The sequence below is a fragment of the Lithobates pipiens genome, unplaced genomic scaffold (assembly GCF_037356315.1).
Source record: "Lithobates pipiens isolate NorthernLeopardFrog02 unplaced genomic scaffold, aLitPip1_a1.2 Scaffold_19, whole genome shotgun sequence".
Lineage (NCBI taxonomy): Eukaryota > Metazoa > Chordata > Amphibia > Anura > Ranidae > Lithobates > Lithobates pipiens.
The window spans coordinates 588,841,443-588,857,898 of record NW_027507764.1 but is presented as its reverse complement, the minus strand read 5'-3'; the positions used below and the strand labels follow the sequence as shown (position 1 = coordinate 588,857,898).

The 16,456-nt window shown below is 41.4% G+C and overlaps 1 protein-coding gene across 1 annotated transcript in view; it reads right to left on the bottom strand.

Moving 5' to 3' along the window:
* Positions 1-3,612: 3,612 nt before the first annotated feature.
* Positions 3,613-16,456, bottom strand: part of KIF9 (kinesin family member 9) — a 69,357-nt gene continuing 56,513 nt past the window's right edge. The window contains exons 15-21 of the mRNA XM_077493550.1: positions 13,551-13,696; positions 10,261-10,461; positions 8,715-8,923; positions 8,246-8,425; positions 6,687-6,802; positions 5,884-5,988; positions 3,613-3,884 (exon numbers count right to left, since the gene is read on the bottom strand). Coding sequence (XP_077349676.1) covers positions 3,777-3,884; positions 5,884-5,988; positions 6,687-6,802; positions 8,246-8,425; positions 8,715-8,923; positions 10,261-10,461; positions 13,551-13,696 — 1,065 coding nt within the window. The 3' untranslated portion in view covers positions 3,613-3,776. The remainder of the gene's footprint in view (positions 3,885-5,883; positions 5,989-6,686; positions 6,803-8,245; positions 8,426-8,714; positions 8,924-10,260; positions 10,462-13,550; positions 13,697-16,456) is intronic.

Genomic DNA, 16,456 nt, shown 5'->3' with positions numbered 1-16,456 from the left:
ACCACTTGCAGACCGGACCATTTTGCTGGTCAAAGACCAGACCACTTTTTGCAATTCGGCACTGCGTCGCTTTAACTGACAATTGCGCGGTCGTGCGACGTGGCTCCCAAACAAAATTGACGTCCTTTTTTCCCCACAAATAGAGCTTTCTTTTGGTGGTATTTGATCACCCCTGCGGTTTTTATTTTTTGCGCTATAAACAAAAATAGAGCGACAATTTTGAAAAAAAACGCATTATTTTTTACTTTTTGTTATAATAAATATCCCCCAAAAATATATATAAAAAACATTTTTTTCCCTCAGTTTAGGCCGATACGTATTCTTCTACATATTTTTGGTAAAAAAAAATCGCAATAAGCAATTATTAATTGGTTTGCGCAAAAGTTATAGCGTTTACAAAATAGGGATAGTTTTATAGCATTTTTATTAATAATATTTTATTTTTTTATTTTTACTAGTAATGGCGGCGATCAGCGATTTTTATTATGACTGCGACATAGTGGGGGACCCATCGGACATTTTTGACACATTTTTGGGACCATTGTCATTTATACAGTAATCAGTGCTATATAAATGCAGTGATTCCTGTGTAAATGACACTGGCAGTGAAAGGGTTAACCAGTGGGTGGCAGTGTAGGGGTTAAGTGTTCCTAGGGGTGTGTTACTAACTGTTTGGGGGTTGGGCTTTCATTTAGTGAACACTGATCTCTGCTCCAATCACATGGAGCAGAGATCAGCGTCACTAGTTGCTAGGCAGAATGGAGAAATGTTGTTTGCACAGCATTTCCTCCATTCGGCCGCTCCGTGAGACAATCACGGGGATGCCCGCGGCGATCGAGTCCGCAGGTCCCGCGACCGGACTCACGGGGGTCCCGACCAGCGCGGGAGCGCGCCGCAGGATCGGCATTGAATATTGGACGTACCTGTACACCAATATGCCTGCCCGTGCCATTCTGTTGACGTACATCGTCGTGCGCTGGTCGGGAAGTGGTTAAACAACAATAGCCACTCACATGGAGGAAAGAAGAGTTGCATTCAGGATGCTTGATAAAGGAACACGGCTATTCCTCCACCTATGGCCTGCTAGTTCTGAAACGCGTCACATTTTTTGTGACGTCACTGCTGGGCACCATACTATGTTTGCTCCCCAAGCCTCGTTCTGATCCTGATCACACGGCGCGGCTAGCCATCTGCACTGGCGTCTGTCCTCCCCCACTCATTATTTTTGGAACCCTTATCTTTGTCTGATGGACTCTGCTCTGCCCCACGGACTGTCATAGGAACAAGCCTGGATCACTGAAGGAGACCATGCTGTGCTCAGCCATTCCACTCTTTCCTGCTTGGATTTGATGGTGGTGCCAGCCTCACAGGATCTGCTGTGACTTGCAGTCCCATCCCATCTCTTCAGCCCAGCAAATGGACCTGAATGCAACTCTTCTTTCCTCCATGTGAGTGGATATTGTTGTTTAAATAAATTGTTTTACAATACATACTCAGAAGCGCCCTTCTCCTTGTTTTTAACTTCTAAGGAACCGGCTTCCATTTTTGCATCTTTCACTTATATGGGATACCCAAGGTGATTGTCTCAGACAGGGGTGGTCAGTTTGTGTCCTGGTTCTGGCAAGCCTTTTGTGGGAATTCAGCTTGCTTTCTCCTCTGGGTATCCCCCGCAGTCTAATGGGGCTGCAGAACAAACTAATCAGTCCTTGGAGCAATTCCAACGTTGCTATATTTCTGACGATTCATAACAAGTGGTCAGACCTCTTACCGTGGGCGGAGTTTTCTCACAATAGTGCCTTGAATTCTACTTCCAGATTGTCCCAAGTTTATGGCGAACTATGTCTGCCTGCGCCTTCCTACCAGGTTGGGGACAGGATTTTGCTGTAATCTCGCAACCTACGACTTCGTGTTCCCTCTCTGAATTTCACACCTCGGTTTATTGGGCCTTTTCATATTCTTCGCAGGATTAACCCAGTGGCTTACTCGTTAGACCTTCCTTCTAATATGCGCATCTCAAATGTATTTCATATCTCATTAAAACCTTTGGTCTGCAACTGCTTTACCACCTCGGTGCCACGTCCTCACCCTGTACAGGTTGAGAACAATGAGGAGTATGAAGTACAGTCCATTGTTGACTCCCGTAAGTTCTGTAGGCGCATACAGTACCTGGTGCATTGGAAAGGGTACGGTCTGGAGGAGCGCTCTTGGGTCTACTCCTCGGACGTACATGCCCCTGTCCTCCTCCGTGATTTCCATAGATGTTTTCCCCTCAAGCCTGGTGGTCCTCTGAGGGGGAGGGGTTGTTGAGGAGGGGGTACTGTCAGGGCTGGGCTCAGCCCTTCCTTCTCCGAGCTGGCCGCTCAGCTGTCGGCTAATTGTCAGCTCCTATCTCTCCACAGTGACTCACCTGTTGATGATATTCTGCTCGTCAGTCCTGCCTACTTAAGCCGTCCAGCCCAGATGATCTCTGCCTTCGCCTTGGTCAACATCACAGAGACTATCTCCTGAGTTCCTGTTAAAGATTTGCTCGGCTGACATTCCTTCTGGCTCCAGATCCTGCTTGCTGTTCCACTATGCTGATCCCTGGCTTACTGACTTTCTGGCTTGTCTGACTATCCTTTACGGTTACCGAACTTTGGCTTTGTTTTGACTATGTTTGTTCTATTAACTTTTTTTATTAAAAAAAGTGAGATTTAACTGTAATTCTGTCTCGAAAAAAGGAGGTAGGGAGCCTGGTTCCCATATCAGACTACCCAACAAAATTGAGCTAACGGACTATTACGGTACATTGAAGGAATGTAAATAACAAGGTAGTATAGCACAGATAAAATACAAAGTTTATTTAAACAATAAAATCAATTTACAGCAAATAAGTTTGTACACTTCATGTATATATTTTTTTTCTTTTTCCCATTATACCTTGTTATATGCTTTTAATAAGTTTATGAACTCTTATTTGATGAATTGTAATTGTGTTTTTTCATAGACGTATGTTTTTCTTGAAGAAGCTCATTTGGAGCGAAACTAGTCGAAATACGCCACCATTTGTACAAACTTATTTGCCGTAAATTGATTTTATTGTTTAAATAAACTTTGTTTGTATTTTATCTGTGCTATACTACCTTGTTATTTACATTCCTTCAATGTACCGTAATAGTCCGTTAGCTCAATTTTGTTTTTGGGTAGTCTGATATGGGAACCATTCTTATTACTTTTTCTAAACCACTGTTGAAACGAGGCCCCTAGTTTCATTTATTCATTTTCCACACATCGTAATTCTGTCTCGGTCTGATTCATGGTTTCGGACAAAGATAAACTGATCAGCCATAATATTATGACCACCCACCATAACACCATGTTTCAATAACAGAGAGACTGACTGAATGCAAACAGCTACTGCCAGTCTTTGTCTTCATGTACTCATAGCACTCTGCAATGCTGATCTATGTGCAATGACAGTTCCATGTGCAAAAAATGTATGCATAATACCCACACTAACTCCTGGGAAGATGGCGGTCAGTGAGCTCTGTCTCTCATTGTTTATCTCTTGTGAGATAAAGAAGTCAAATCATTTTTGTAATACAAATTTGGAAATTATTTTGTTACTAAATGTGTTGTAAACAGCAAGAAAGATCTTTTATTTATCTTTACAAAAAATGTAATAATAACAAGAATGATATAAAACTTTATATAACTTATGATGTTTAGTTGGCCTGGCTGGTGTCACAGTGCAGCGCCCTCTCCTGGAGGGGACAGGTAGAGCGGGTTCTCTACGGTCACATGATGGTCAGAGTGGAGGGAGGTTTGTTCTTAACACTGCTGGTGATCAGACCCGCTTTCTTCTTGGTGGGGGTGAGCTGAGCCATCGCTCGGCTGTAGTTGTGCTGCAACAATAAAATTGGAACATAATTTTCATTAATTGCAAGACCAACACTGTCTAGTAATTACAGCAAAAATGGGTGGGGACTTTGGGATTTTAGAGGCACCAGTATACATTCAGAAGAAAAATTGTAATCAGTAGATATTCTTTATATATAAATTTATATATGCATCTATGGAAACTTCCTCCATATTGATGATACTTTTACTTTCAGCTCTACCCATATGAATCAGTCACTACAGTATAGAAACATTACCATCTCTATTGTGTACTATCAGCGCCACCTACAGAAAGTTTTGGGGTAGGACATTCAATCCTTTGAATTTTCTATATACTCTTTGATGCATTATTTTCTATACTGAATTCTTTTTCAATTTTTCTCTTATTAATATACACACCTATATTTATACGTATATGCCCCCACAGCATCCTATACACGTCCGGCGCTCATAGCCCCTAAATCTCGTGTGGTCCCCCTTTGACAAGTATGGTTTTGTAACTCTATATACATTATGCCTATTTACACAATTCTGAGCAATATGTATACAGTAACGTATATGGTTTACTCAAAACATTGTATTTTATCTGCAAGATGTATTTATGTATTTTGTCTCTCGCTTTTGAATTCTGAAGTGTTTTTAACTACGCCCCAGAAGAAGCGTTCCTCTAATAACGCGAAACATGTCGGGCAACTTCTTTGGATCCTGCATCAGCTCCTCACTATAGCACCCATCTACATTGATCTATTTGTTCTACTCTGGGTGACTAGTTCTCCTGTATAGATCTTGAATTTTTGTATTTTATGGACTGCGATGTGTATCTGATGTAGTTTCCCATGCGTGTGGACATATTTCTTGTGTCAAAGAATCTTTTTAACCCTTTCTATCTTGTATGTTGTTTTTTTATTTTTGGAATAAATTTATATATAAAGAATATCTACTGATTACAATTTTTCTTCTGAATGTATACTGGTGCCTCTAAAATCCCAAAGTCCCCACCCATTTTTGCTGTGATTTCTATTCATCAAGGATGATGGCACCTTTTCCATAGTGTTATACTTGAGATATCCACTAATTAGCCACAAAGTGTCTCTTGATATCTCGTATTCTTTTTTCCCCTTCCAACACTGTCTAGTAACCAGGTCTTAAAACAGACCTTATCACCCCCCAACCCAAACCCCTCTCAGATCTGGCGGACTTGCAGTCAAGATAAGGGTGTTCAGACCTGGTGGGGCAACATCTGGACCTTTCCTTCCAAGAGCCTTTTAGAAATCTGAACTACCAAAACTAAGACTAAAATTCAGATTTTGCTCTGGACATATACATTTCATTTGAGCAAATGTCATCCAAATTTCAAGATAAACTCTAGTTTTAGGTGGTCAGTGTCACTGTTTTGTGGTCTCTGAAGGTCTCTTTCAGTCAAGCTAAGGGTGTTCAGACCTGGTGGGACTGGCAGACAAGGTAAGGGCGCTCAAACCTGGTGGGACTGGAAATCAAGCTAAGGGTGCCCAAACCTGATGGGACTGGCAGTCAGGCTAAGGGTGCTCAGGCCTTGTGAGATGGGAAGTCAAGTTAACGGTGCTCAGAACCAGTTGGACTGGCAGTCAAGCTAAAGGTGCTCAGACCTGGTGGAGCTACCATGCCATTCAAGCTAAGGATGATTAGACCTGGTAGGACTGACAGTCAAGCTAAGGGTGCTCAGACCTGGTGGGATGGAAAGTCAAGCTAAGGGTGCTCAGACCTGGTGGGATGGAAAGTCAAGCTAAGGGTGCTCAGACCTGGTGGTACCAGCAGTCAAGCTAAGGGTACTCAGGCAACATCTGGACCTTTCCTTCCAAGAGCCTTTTAGAAATCTGAACTACCAAAACTAAGATTAAAATTCAGATTCTGCTCTGGACATATACATTTAATTCGAGCAAATGTCATCCAAATTTCAAGATAAACTCTAGTTTTAGGTGGTCAGTGTCACTGTTTTGTGGTCTCTGAACTAAGGATCACACAAACCCTCTGGTTGGCTTTGTTTCTGGCACTGTTGAAGGGTAGGGAACCCGGAACCTCCATTAGCAGCTCCTGTTGTAGTCTGTCGTATCGCTCCTGTTCATCTTCACCCTGAAGAGCACGAGAAGAAGACAATCTCTACAGAGACTGACAACACCAAGAGGACAATTCTTAATATGGACATACACCAGACCCATCTCTGATCTTGTCTACTCTTCACAACATTCCAGGTCAGAATTTTATAAAAGTGTTAAAAAAAAAGTAACAGATAAATAGGGTTATGTCCAAAAGTAGTAGAGAGGCCTGCTACCAACAGGATCGTAAAACGTATATAAAACTTTATTGATCTACAGGGTAAAACAACAAGGTAGCCCAAGCTTACGCGTTTCAGCCTACATGGCCTTAATCATAGCAAAGCGATGGGATTGCTATAATGGTGGCCCCATCACAAGCACACACATCCCCCTTCACTGGACTACTGGGAGTAAAAAGTAGTATGTAACACTTCAAGGTATTGGACGCAATACCCCCCCCCCCCACCTCCTTCCCCATCTACCTCTATGACAGCCCTAGTGATTGAGGATTGGCTGCTCAGGCACCCAGTACTGCCACATGAGGGCAGAGAGAGAGTCCCTTCGTACACTGACTCTCCCCACTCCTGGAGGCCACACAGAGCACTACAGGTTCTCTTTGCGTTACAATCTTTCTTTATCAACCAATCAGCTAAATGGTCTGCAGAGATGTGATTGGCCAGGCAGGTGTACATGGTTGTTGTACATTGCACAGAAGTAAGACATGGCACAGCTCACCAGTGACATAACTTTATGGACAGGTAAGATTCCGGGTCTCAGAGTGCCGCCGACCTTCATCGAATTCTGCACCTCCTCCGGGAGGACGAACGACTCGTTATACCAAACCTCGAATTCTGAGGGAACAAGAATATAAAAATACAAAGTCTGCACTGAGAAGGTACTCTGTTATCATTATTAGTGAAATGTACGAATTGTGGACTAAGGAAATCTCCCCAATGTGGGAGGGGCAGAGACACAAACTACTGCAGGAAATCTCATCATTGTGGGAGGGGCAGAGACACAAACTACTGCAGGAAATCTCACCATTGTGGGAGGGGCAGAGACACAAACCACTGCAGGAAATCTCCCCATTGTGGGAGGGGCAGAGACACAAACTACTGCAGGAAATCTCATCATTGTGGGAGGGGCAGAGACACAAACTACTGCAGGAAATCTCACCATTGTGGGAGGGGCAGAGACACAAACTACTGCAGGAAATATCACCATTGTGGGAGGGGCAGAGACACAAACTACTGCAGGAAATCTCACCATTGTGGGAGGGACAGAGACACAAACTACTGCAGGAAATCTCACCATTGTGGGAGGGGCAGAGACACAAACTACTGCAGGAAATATCATCATTGTGGGAGGGGCAGAGACACAAACTACTGCAGGAAATCTCACCATTGTGGGAGGGGCAGAGACACAAACTACTGCAGGAAATATCATCATTGTGGGAGGGGCAGAGACACAAACTACTGCAGGAAATCTCACCATTGTGGGAGGGGCAGAGACACAAACTACTGCAGGAAATCTCACCATTGTGGGAGGGGCAGAGACACAATCTACTGCAGGAAATCGCTTCATTGTGGGAGGGGCAGAAACACAAACTACAGCAGGAAATCTCACCATTGTGGGAGGGGCAGAGACACAAACTACTGCAGGAAATCTCACCATTGTGGGAGGGGCAGAGACACAAACTACTGCAGGAAATCTCATCATTGTGGGAGGGGCAGAGACACAAACTACTGCAGGAAATCTCTTCATTGTGGGAGGGGCAGAGACACAAACTACTGCAGGAAATCTCAACATTGTGGGAGGGGCAGAGACACAAACTACTGCAGGAAATCTCCCCATTGTGGGAGGAGCAGAGACACAAACTACTGCAGGAAATCTCCCCAATGTGGGAGGGGCAGAGACACAAACTACTGCAGGAAATCTCCCCATTGTGGGAGGAGCAGAGACACAAACTACTGCAGGAAATCTCCCCAATGTGGGAGGGGCAGAGACACAAACTACTACAGGAAATCTCATCATTGTGGGAGGGGCAGAGACACAAACTACTGCAGGAAATCTCATCATTGTGGGAGGGGCAGAGATACAAACTACTACAGGAAATCTCATCATTGTGGGAGGGGCAGAGACACAGATTACACAAATATTTGGGGACAAATCCCACTACAGGATCCTTTGAGAGATATATAAAGCAATTCTGTCTATGGGTGATCACTCAAAACTGAAATTTGACCTTGGGCAGAGTTGACCTGAGATTAGATGATCTGAGATAAGTACCATACCTGTGACCAGTCGCTGTCGGCACTGGTCGACCAGTTTCTGGCAGTACTGAACCTCGGCTTTCAGGTCTTGCAGTTCATCATAATCTGCCCGATACTGTTTCTTCAGATCCTTCAGTCTGACAATCAGCATGAACTCCTGTTCATCAATGATGACCTGACCTTCATCACTAATGTATTCACCTGTAAGTAAAGATTCATGAGACCAACATTCCCTCATCACCATCAAACACAGAGTGACCTCAACTGAGAGCATCAGAGGAGCTTACACTCTAATGTCCCCCCACAGTCACACACTATTATTATGCATTTATATAGCTCTGACATATACCGCAGTGCTGTACAAAGAACACTGAGCCAATCACATCAGTCTCTGTACCAGAGGAGCTTACACTATTATTATTTCTATGGCTCTGACATATTCCACAGCGCCCCCTGTAGCCCCTCCTGATGATTCCCCAATAATAAATACCTTGTTTCTCTCTCTCCAGTTTGGTCACATTCAGGTTCTGGGAAGTGACATCGATCTCGTTCTTGATCATATTAATCCTCTGTGTGATCTCCTTTTGTTTCCTCTTCCTGTCTCCCAGAATTGATTTATTCTCCTTAAATATTCGGTTCAGTTCGCTCCCGCGGTCCGCTTTAAAGTCCTCAAAGGCTTCAGATTTTGGGGGAGGAGAGCTGTATGGGAACAGAGTCCGGTTTACTGATAGCACCATGTCTACATTATAGTGATTTGTCTGTAACGCATGTCCACCATCATAATACTAGCAAGCATGTTGGCGGATCAGTCTCATCTAAAGACACTACAGGATGAAGATCCAGTCCCTGTTTTCCACATTGTGTCACATGTACGACAGGGAGCCAGGTGGTAATGAATATCTAAAGCCAAAATCAAAAATGTAATTCATTGTAAGCTGACCAGTCTTTAGATGTGGTGTCTGCATTCATTTTCTGTTTTTACTTTAATTTTCACGGGGTGATCCTGCCAGTAACACACTTCCTGTCCTAGGGTGGCAACCAGTGGTGGCTGGTCCACAAGGGGCAGCGCGCCCCCCCCCCAGCCCGCACCATCTGTGTTGCCAGTCTGACCAACAGGTCTCTACCAGGTCCGTCATCCCCTCACAAGCATGTGACTACAGTCCGAGGCCTCAATTGGCCAGTTTCATGTTGTCCTCGGGGCGCAGAGCACTCTCACCCTGTGCTGCCAGTAAATCAGCATCGGCCAATCAAGACCCAAAACCCAGAACCCAGAAAGAAGACCGGGTCAACACAGAAGCTGCAGTGCCAGGCACCAGGGGAGCTGTGACCGCTGGAGGGCTCAGCCCATAGTGTAAGTGTGGACATGGAGGGGCCCACCCGCACCCCCCCAAAATCCTCCCAGCACCAGTGCCACTGGTGGCAACACTCACTTACTGCACTGTATCAATGGAGGAACAGGTCATTAGCAGGAATGGATGTTCACTGATCTCCATTCCCTCCACCTGGCGGCACCCACCATGCCAGTTCCGGATCCACTGATGGCCATGCCGAGGTATGGAAGCATGGCGGGGGACACCGACACATGTGGAAGGGATCCAGTGGCTAAAGAGCCACAGGATACTTCCATCTGACAGCTAACAGTCATCTTGTCAGATTGCCGGGATTGTATGTAAAATCCTCCCACCACTACCGCCATGTTACATACTACACACTATATAGTAATACATTCTACTACATACTACAATGGTGGCATTAAAAGGGTTAAAACCTGTACCCGTTGCAGGAACATTAAAGTATTTTTCAATGCTGCACTTAGGCGCCCCCTGGTGTTCCTTTCTTACACTTGACACTAACCTTCACTATATTTTCATTTCTTGTATTTGCAGGTTGACATTCTATATGTGGGTTAAAGCATCCTAAAAATCTCACATTGTTGCCTGAAGTGCAGTGTTGCCTAATAGTGGCCTGCAGACCTGTATTAATATTAATAGGAGTATCTTTAGCGCACCACAGGTTACATCGATTGCACTTCTCACCCAGGGCGGCTGGGTTCCTCTTTAATGGGAACCTCTGAGCGCTGGGTTTCCATGGCAGTGAATTCCTGCTGCTCCTTGACAGCCATCTCCTTCAAATCGAAGTCCCGCAGTGATGTGGAAAACATGGTTTTAGATGGAGAAAAAGATTCCAGGTCTTTACCGACGGCAGGACTCTGAGTACTTCCTCTCCTACCAACAGGACTGAAATAAGTTCATAAAAAACGTATCACAAACTAAACGTATGCATGTATCAATTAACAGAAAGAATTATCAATCAATTTAAAGAATGATCAATTTATAGGAAGAATGATCATTTAATAGCATGAATGTATTAATCAATAGAAAGAACAATTCATTAACAAAAGTCATGTATCAACTAATAGGAAGAATGACCCAATTAACAGAAAGAATGTATAAAATAATAGGAAGAATGATTAATTGGAAGAATGATCAATTAATAAAAATATTAATAGAAAGAATGGTCAAGTAACAGAGAGAATGTATCATTAACAGAAAGAATGTATCAATAATAGAAAGAATGTATCAATTAGTAGAAATAATGGTCAATTAACAGGAAGAATGATCAATTAATTGGAAGAATGATCAATTAATAAAAATATTAAAAGAAAGAATGGTCAATTAACAGAATATATCAATTAATCAAAAGAATTTATCAATTAATAGGAATAATGATCAAGTAATAGAAAGAATGTATTAAATAATAGAAAGAATGGTTAATTAACATAAGTAATGTATCAACTAATAGGAAGAATGACCCAATTAACAGAAAGAACGTATCAATTAATAGGAAGAATGATCAATTAATAAAAATATTAATAGAAAGAATGGTCAAGTAACAGAGAGAATGTATCATTAAAAGAAAGAATGCATCTATTAATAGGAAGAATGGTCATTTAATAGCAAGTAAGATCAATTAATAGGAAGAATGATCAATTCATTGGAAAATGATCAATTCATTGAAAAAATTTATCAATTAATAGAAAGAATTTCAATTAATAGGAGGAATGATAGCTTATTTAAAAAAAATGGTAATTTAATAGAAAGAATGTATCAATTAATTGGAAGAATGATCAATTAATAAAAAAATTAATAGAAAGAATGGTCAATTAACAGAATATATCAAAATAATGTATCAATTAATAGGAAGAATGATCAAGTAATAGAAAGACTGTATTAAATAACAGAAAGAATGGTTAATTAACATAAGTAATGTATCAACTAATAGGAAGAATGACCTAATTAACAGAAAGAATGTATAAATTAATAGGAAGAATGATCAATTAATAAAAATATTAATAGAAAGAATGGTCAAGTAACAGAGAGAATGTATCATTAACAGAAAGAATGGATCTATTAATAGGAAGAATGATCATTTAATAGGAAGTAAGATCAAATAATAGGAAGAATAATCAATTAATTGGAAAAATTTATCATTTAATAGAAAGACTGATTAATTAACAGAAAGAATTTCAATTAATAGGAGGAATGATAGCTTATTTTAAAAAATGGTAATTTAATAGAAAGAATGTATCAATTAACAGAGAGAATGTATCATTAACAGAAAGAATGTATCTATTAATAGGAAGAATGACCATTTAATAGGAAGTAAGATCAATTAATAGTAAGAATGATCAATTAATTGGAAAAATGATCAATTAATTGGAAAAGGTATCAATTAATAGAAAGACTGATAAATTAACAGAAAGAATGTATCTATTAATAGGAGGAATGATCAATAGAAGGAATGTGAATTAACAGACAGAACGAATGATTAACAGAAAGAATGATCAATTAATTTAAAGAATGATCAATTTATAGGAAGGGTGATCAATTAATGAAAGAATGATCATTTAATAGAAAGAATGTATTAATCAATTATAAGAACAATTAATTAACAAAAGTTATGTATCAACTAATAAGAAGAATGATCAATTAAACAGAAAGAATGTATCAATAATATAAATAATGTATCAATTAGTAGAAATAATGGTCAATTAACAGAAAGAAGGTATCAATTAGTAGGAAGAATGATAGCTTATTTAAAAAAATGGTAATTTAATAGAAAGAATGTATCAATTAACAGGAAGAATGATCAATCAATTGGACAAATGATAGATTAATAAAACGATTAATAGAAAGAATGGTCAATTAACAGAATATATCAATCAAAAGAATGTATAAATTAATAGGAAGAATGATCAAGTAATAGAAAGACTGTATTAAATAATAGAAAGAATGGTTAATTAACATAAGTAATGTATCAACTAATAGGAAGAATGACCCAATTAACAGAAAGAATGTATAAATTAATAGGAAGAATCAATTAATTGAAAGAATGATCAATTAATAAAAAGATTAACAGAAAGAATGGTCAATTAACAGAGAGAATGTAACATTAACAGAAAGAATGATCAATTAATTGGAAGAATGTGTCAATTAATAGGAGGAATGATCAATAGAAGGAATGTGAATTAACAGACAGAAGGAAAAATTAAGAGAAAGAATGATCAATTCATAGAAAGAACGATTTATTAACAGAAGTAAAGTATCAACTAATAGGAAGAATGATCAATTAACAGACAAAATGTATCAATAATAGAAAGAATGTATCACTTAATAGGAAGAATGATTAATTAATAGAAAGAATGATGATTTAACAGAAAGAATGTATCAATTAATACGACGAATGATCAATTAATTGGAAGAATGATCAATAATAAAAATATTAATAGAGAGAATGGTCAATTAGCAGAAAGAATGTGTCAACCAATAGAAGGAATGGTAATTACCGTAAAGAATGATCAATTATTAGGAAGAATGAATTAATAGAAAGAATAAATCAGCGAATAGGAAGAATGATCAATTAACAGAAAGAATGTATAAACAATAGAAAGAATGATTAATTAACAGACAGAACGATTAATTACCAAAGAATGCATCAAGTAATACAGAATGATCACTAATAATATAATTATGCCCCCTCCCCCCTCTCAGATGGACCCCTGAGCCCTTTTCTGAGGTTCGGAGTGCCAGAGATATGTGCCCTGTGTGCCCACAGATAGAAGTCCCGCCCACTTGGCACTCATTCTAATAGATTTCTGCAGTGCATTGGAATGGCCCATCTGTTGACCCTTCTGGGATATTACCCCTCAAATGAATTGGAGTATCACTTGATCTTGCACTAGCTCCATTGTCTACAATCTGGAGTTTTTAATAAGTCACACAAAAGCCCCGCCCACACCGCGAGACGCATCCTGTGATTGGCTCACCTGACCCGCTCCTTTGATTTTCGGCTTTTGGGTTTCTTTGCAGATATGGAACTATTTGGTTTTGGAGAGAATGGCGCCACTCCAATGCCAAAACCACTGCCGTCCGATTCTCCCACCAGCTGGCCCTCCGCGTCCACCAGGCCGGCCTGGGAAGAGCAACAAGAAAATATGAGCAGAATATTCCGATATATACATGACGAGTGTACTCAGAGGAAGATTTTATCATTTTGTTCACACATATAGAGCTTTCTTTCTTTTGGTGGTATTTAATCACTGCTGCGTTTTGTTTTTTACTAAACAAACAAAAAAATACCAAATTATTTTGAAAAAAAAAGTATTTTTTTATTTTTGTTATAAAAAAATTCAAATGGGTAATTTTTCTCCTTCACTGATGTGTGCTGGTGAGGCAGCACTGATGGGCACTAATAAGCGGCACTGATGAGGCTGCACTGATGAGACGGCACTGGTGGGGTTGCACTGATATGCGGCACTGATGGGCACTGATGAGGCTGCACCGATAGGCGGCACTGATGGGCACTGATGAGGCTGCACTGATAGGTGGCACTGATGAGGCTGCACCCATAGGTGGCACTGAGGAGGCTGCACTGATAGGTGGCACTGATGAGGCTGCAGTGATATGCGGCACTGATAGGGCTGCACTGATAGGTGGCACTGAGGAGGTTGCACTGATAGGCGGCACTGAGGAGGTTGCACTGATAGGCGGCACTGAGGAGGCTGCACTGATATGCGGCTGCATTGATGGGCTCTAATAAGCAGCACTGATGGGCCCTAATAGGCAGCACTGATGGGCACTGATGGGCACTGATAGGCGGCACTGTTGAGGCTGCTCTGATATGCGGCACTGATGGGCTATAATAAGCAGCACTGATGGGCCCTAACAGGTGGCACTGAGTGGCACTGATAGGCAGCACTGATGAGGCTGCACTGATATGCAGCACTCATGGGCACCGATAGGTGGCACCGATGGGCTCTAATAGACAGCACTGATGGGCACTGATAGATGACACTGATAAACAGGACACTGATTATCAGTGTAGATTTTCTCTTTCACACTTGCCGGTTACTGGCGCTGAGGAAAGGAATGCCAATAACCGGCAAGTGTGCATACATCGCGAATCAGCTGCGATTGGACACAGCTGATCACATGGTAAAGAGCCGCTGTGATTGGCTCTTTACCCTGATCTGTGACCAGCTGCACTCACAAAGCGGGCCGGGTGCCCTCCCAATAGACGCCTTCCCAGAACGGGACGACCACCATGTAGCCATCATTCGGTTATATCGCGGTCAGCAAGTGGTTAAAGTAGATCTTTGCTCTCCCAATCAACAGTGATTATTTTAATCCTCATGCTGCTGCAATAGTACATAGATAGGAATGTATATTATATTTACTTGTTTTAAACTTCTTTTTTTTTTTGTTATTTTACATTTCTCCAGTTACTTCCTGGTTTCTGGCCTAGCCCAATGATGTCATACACCCCAGGAGTCTTCAGGGGAGGAGGAGGAGGGGTTTCTCAGCTAAGCACACCCTCCTGCCTGCATGCTTTAGCTAAGGGCAGATGGGTTCCAGGAAGTAAATATGACATGAATCAACTGCCCTTACTCAAGATGGCTACAGCCAGAAATACTAGGCGGGGTGTTTTTCAAAGTGATTCCTCAACAAAATAAAGCATGGAGACATGGGTGGATGGGGGAGAGTTTGCCTTGAATATTAACCACTTCCCGACCAGCGCACGACGATGTACGTCAACAGAATGGCACGGGCAGGCATATTGGTGTACAGGTACGTCCAATATTCAATGCCGCCCTGCCATCGGGAGCGCGCCGGCGGCGGCGCGCTCCCGCGCTGCTCGGGACCCCCGTGAGTCCGGTCGCGGGACCCGCGGACTCGATCGCCGCGGGCATCCCCGCGATCGTCTCACGGAGCGGCCGAATGGAGGAAATGCCGAGTAAACAGCATTTCTCCATTCTGCCTAGCAACTAGTGACGCTGATCTCTGCTCCATGTGATTGGAGCAGAGATCAGTGTTCACTAAATGAAAGCCCAACCCCCCCCACAGTTAGTAACACACCCCTAGGAACACTTAACCCCTACACTGCCACCCACTGGTTAACCCCTTCACTGCCAGTGTCATTAACACAGGAATCACTGCATTTATATAGCACTGATTACTGTATAAATGACAATGGTCCCAAAAACGTGTCAAAAATGTCCGATGGGTCCCCCACAATGTCACAGTCACAATAAAAATCGCTTAACCCCAGCCTTTACTAGTAAAAAAAAATAATAATAAAAAATTATTAATAAAAATGTTATAAAGCTATCCCCTATTTTGTAAACGCTATAACTTTTGCGCAAACCAATCAATAATCGCTTATTGCGTTTTTTTTTACCAAAAATATGTAGAAGAATACGTATCGGCCTAAACTGAGGGAAAAAAATGTTTTTTTACATATTTTTGGGGGATATTTATTATAACTAAAAGTAAAAAATAATGCGTTTTTTTCAAAATTGTCGCTCTATTTTTGTTTATAGCGCAAAAAATAAAAACCGCAGAGGTGATCAAATACCACCAAAAAAAAGCTCTATTTGTGGGGAAAAAAGGACGTCAATTTTGTTTGGGAGCCACGTCGCACGACCGCGCAATTGTCAGTTAAAGCGACGCAGTGCCGAATCGCAAAAAGGGGTCTGGTCTTTGACCAGCAAATTGGTCCGGTCTGTAAGTGGTTAAAAATAAGTGAAATAGCATTTTCAGTTTGTGGTGCTCAGGTGCCGTGTAGATCCACTTTAAGGGCCCATTCACACTTGTGAGATTTGTCATGTGACTTTGGACATGACAAGTTGCAGCCCATTGTTTGCAATGGCACCCGATTAAATCGGTGGAGACT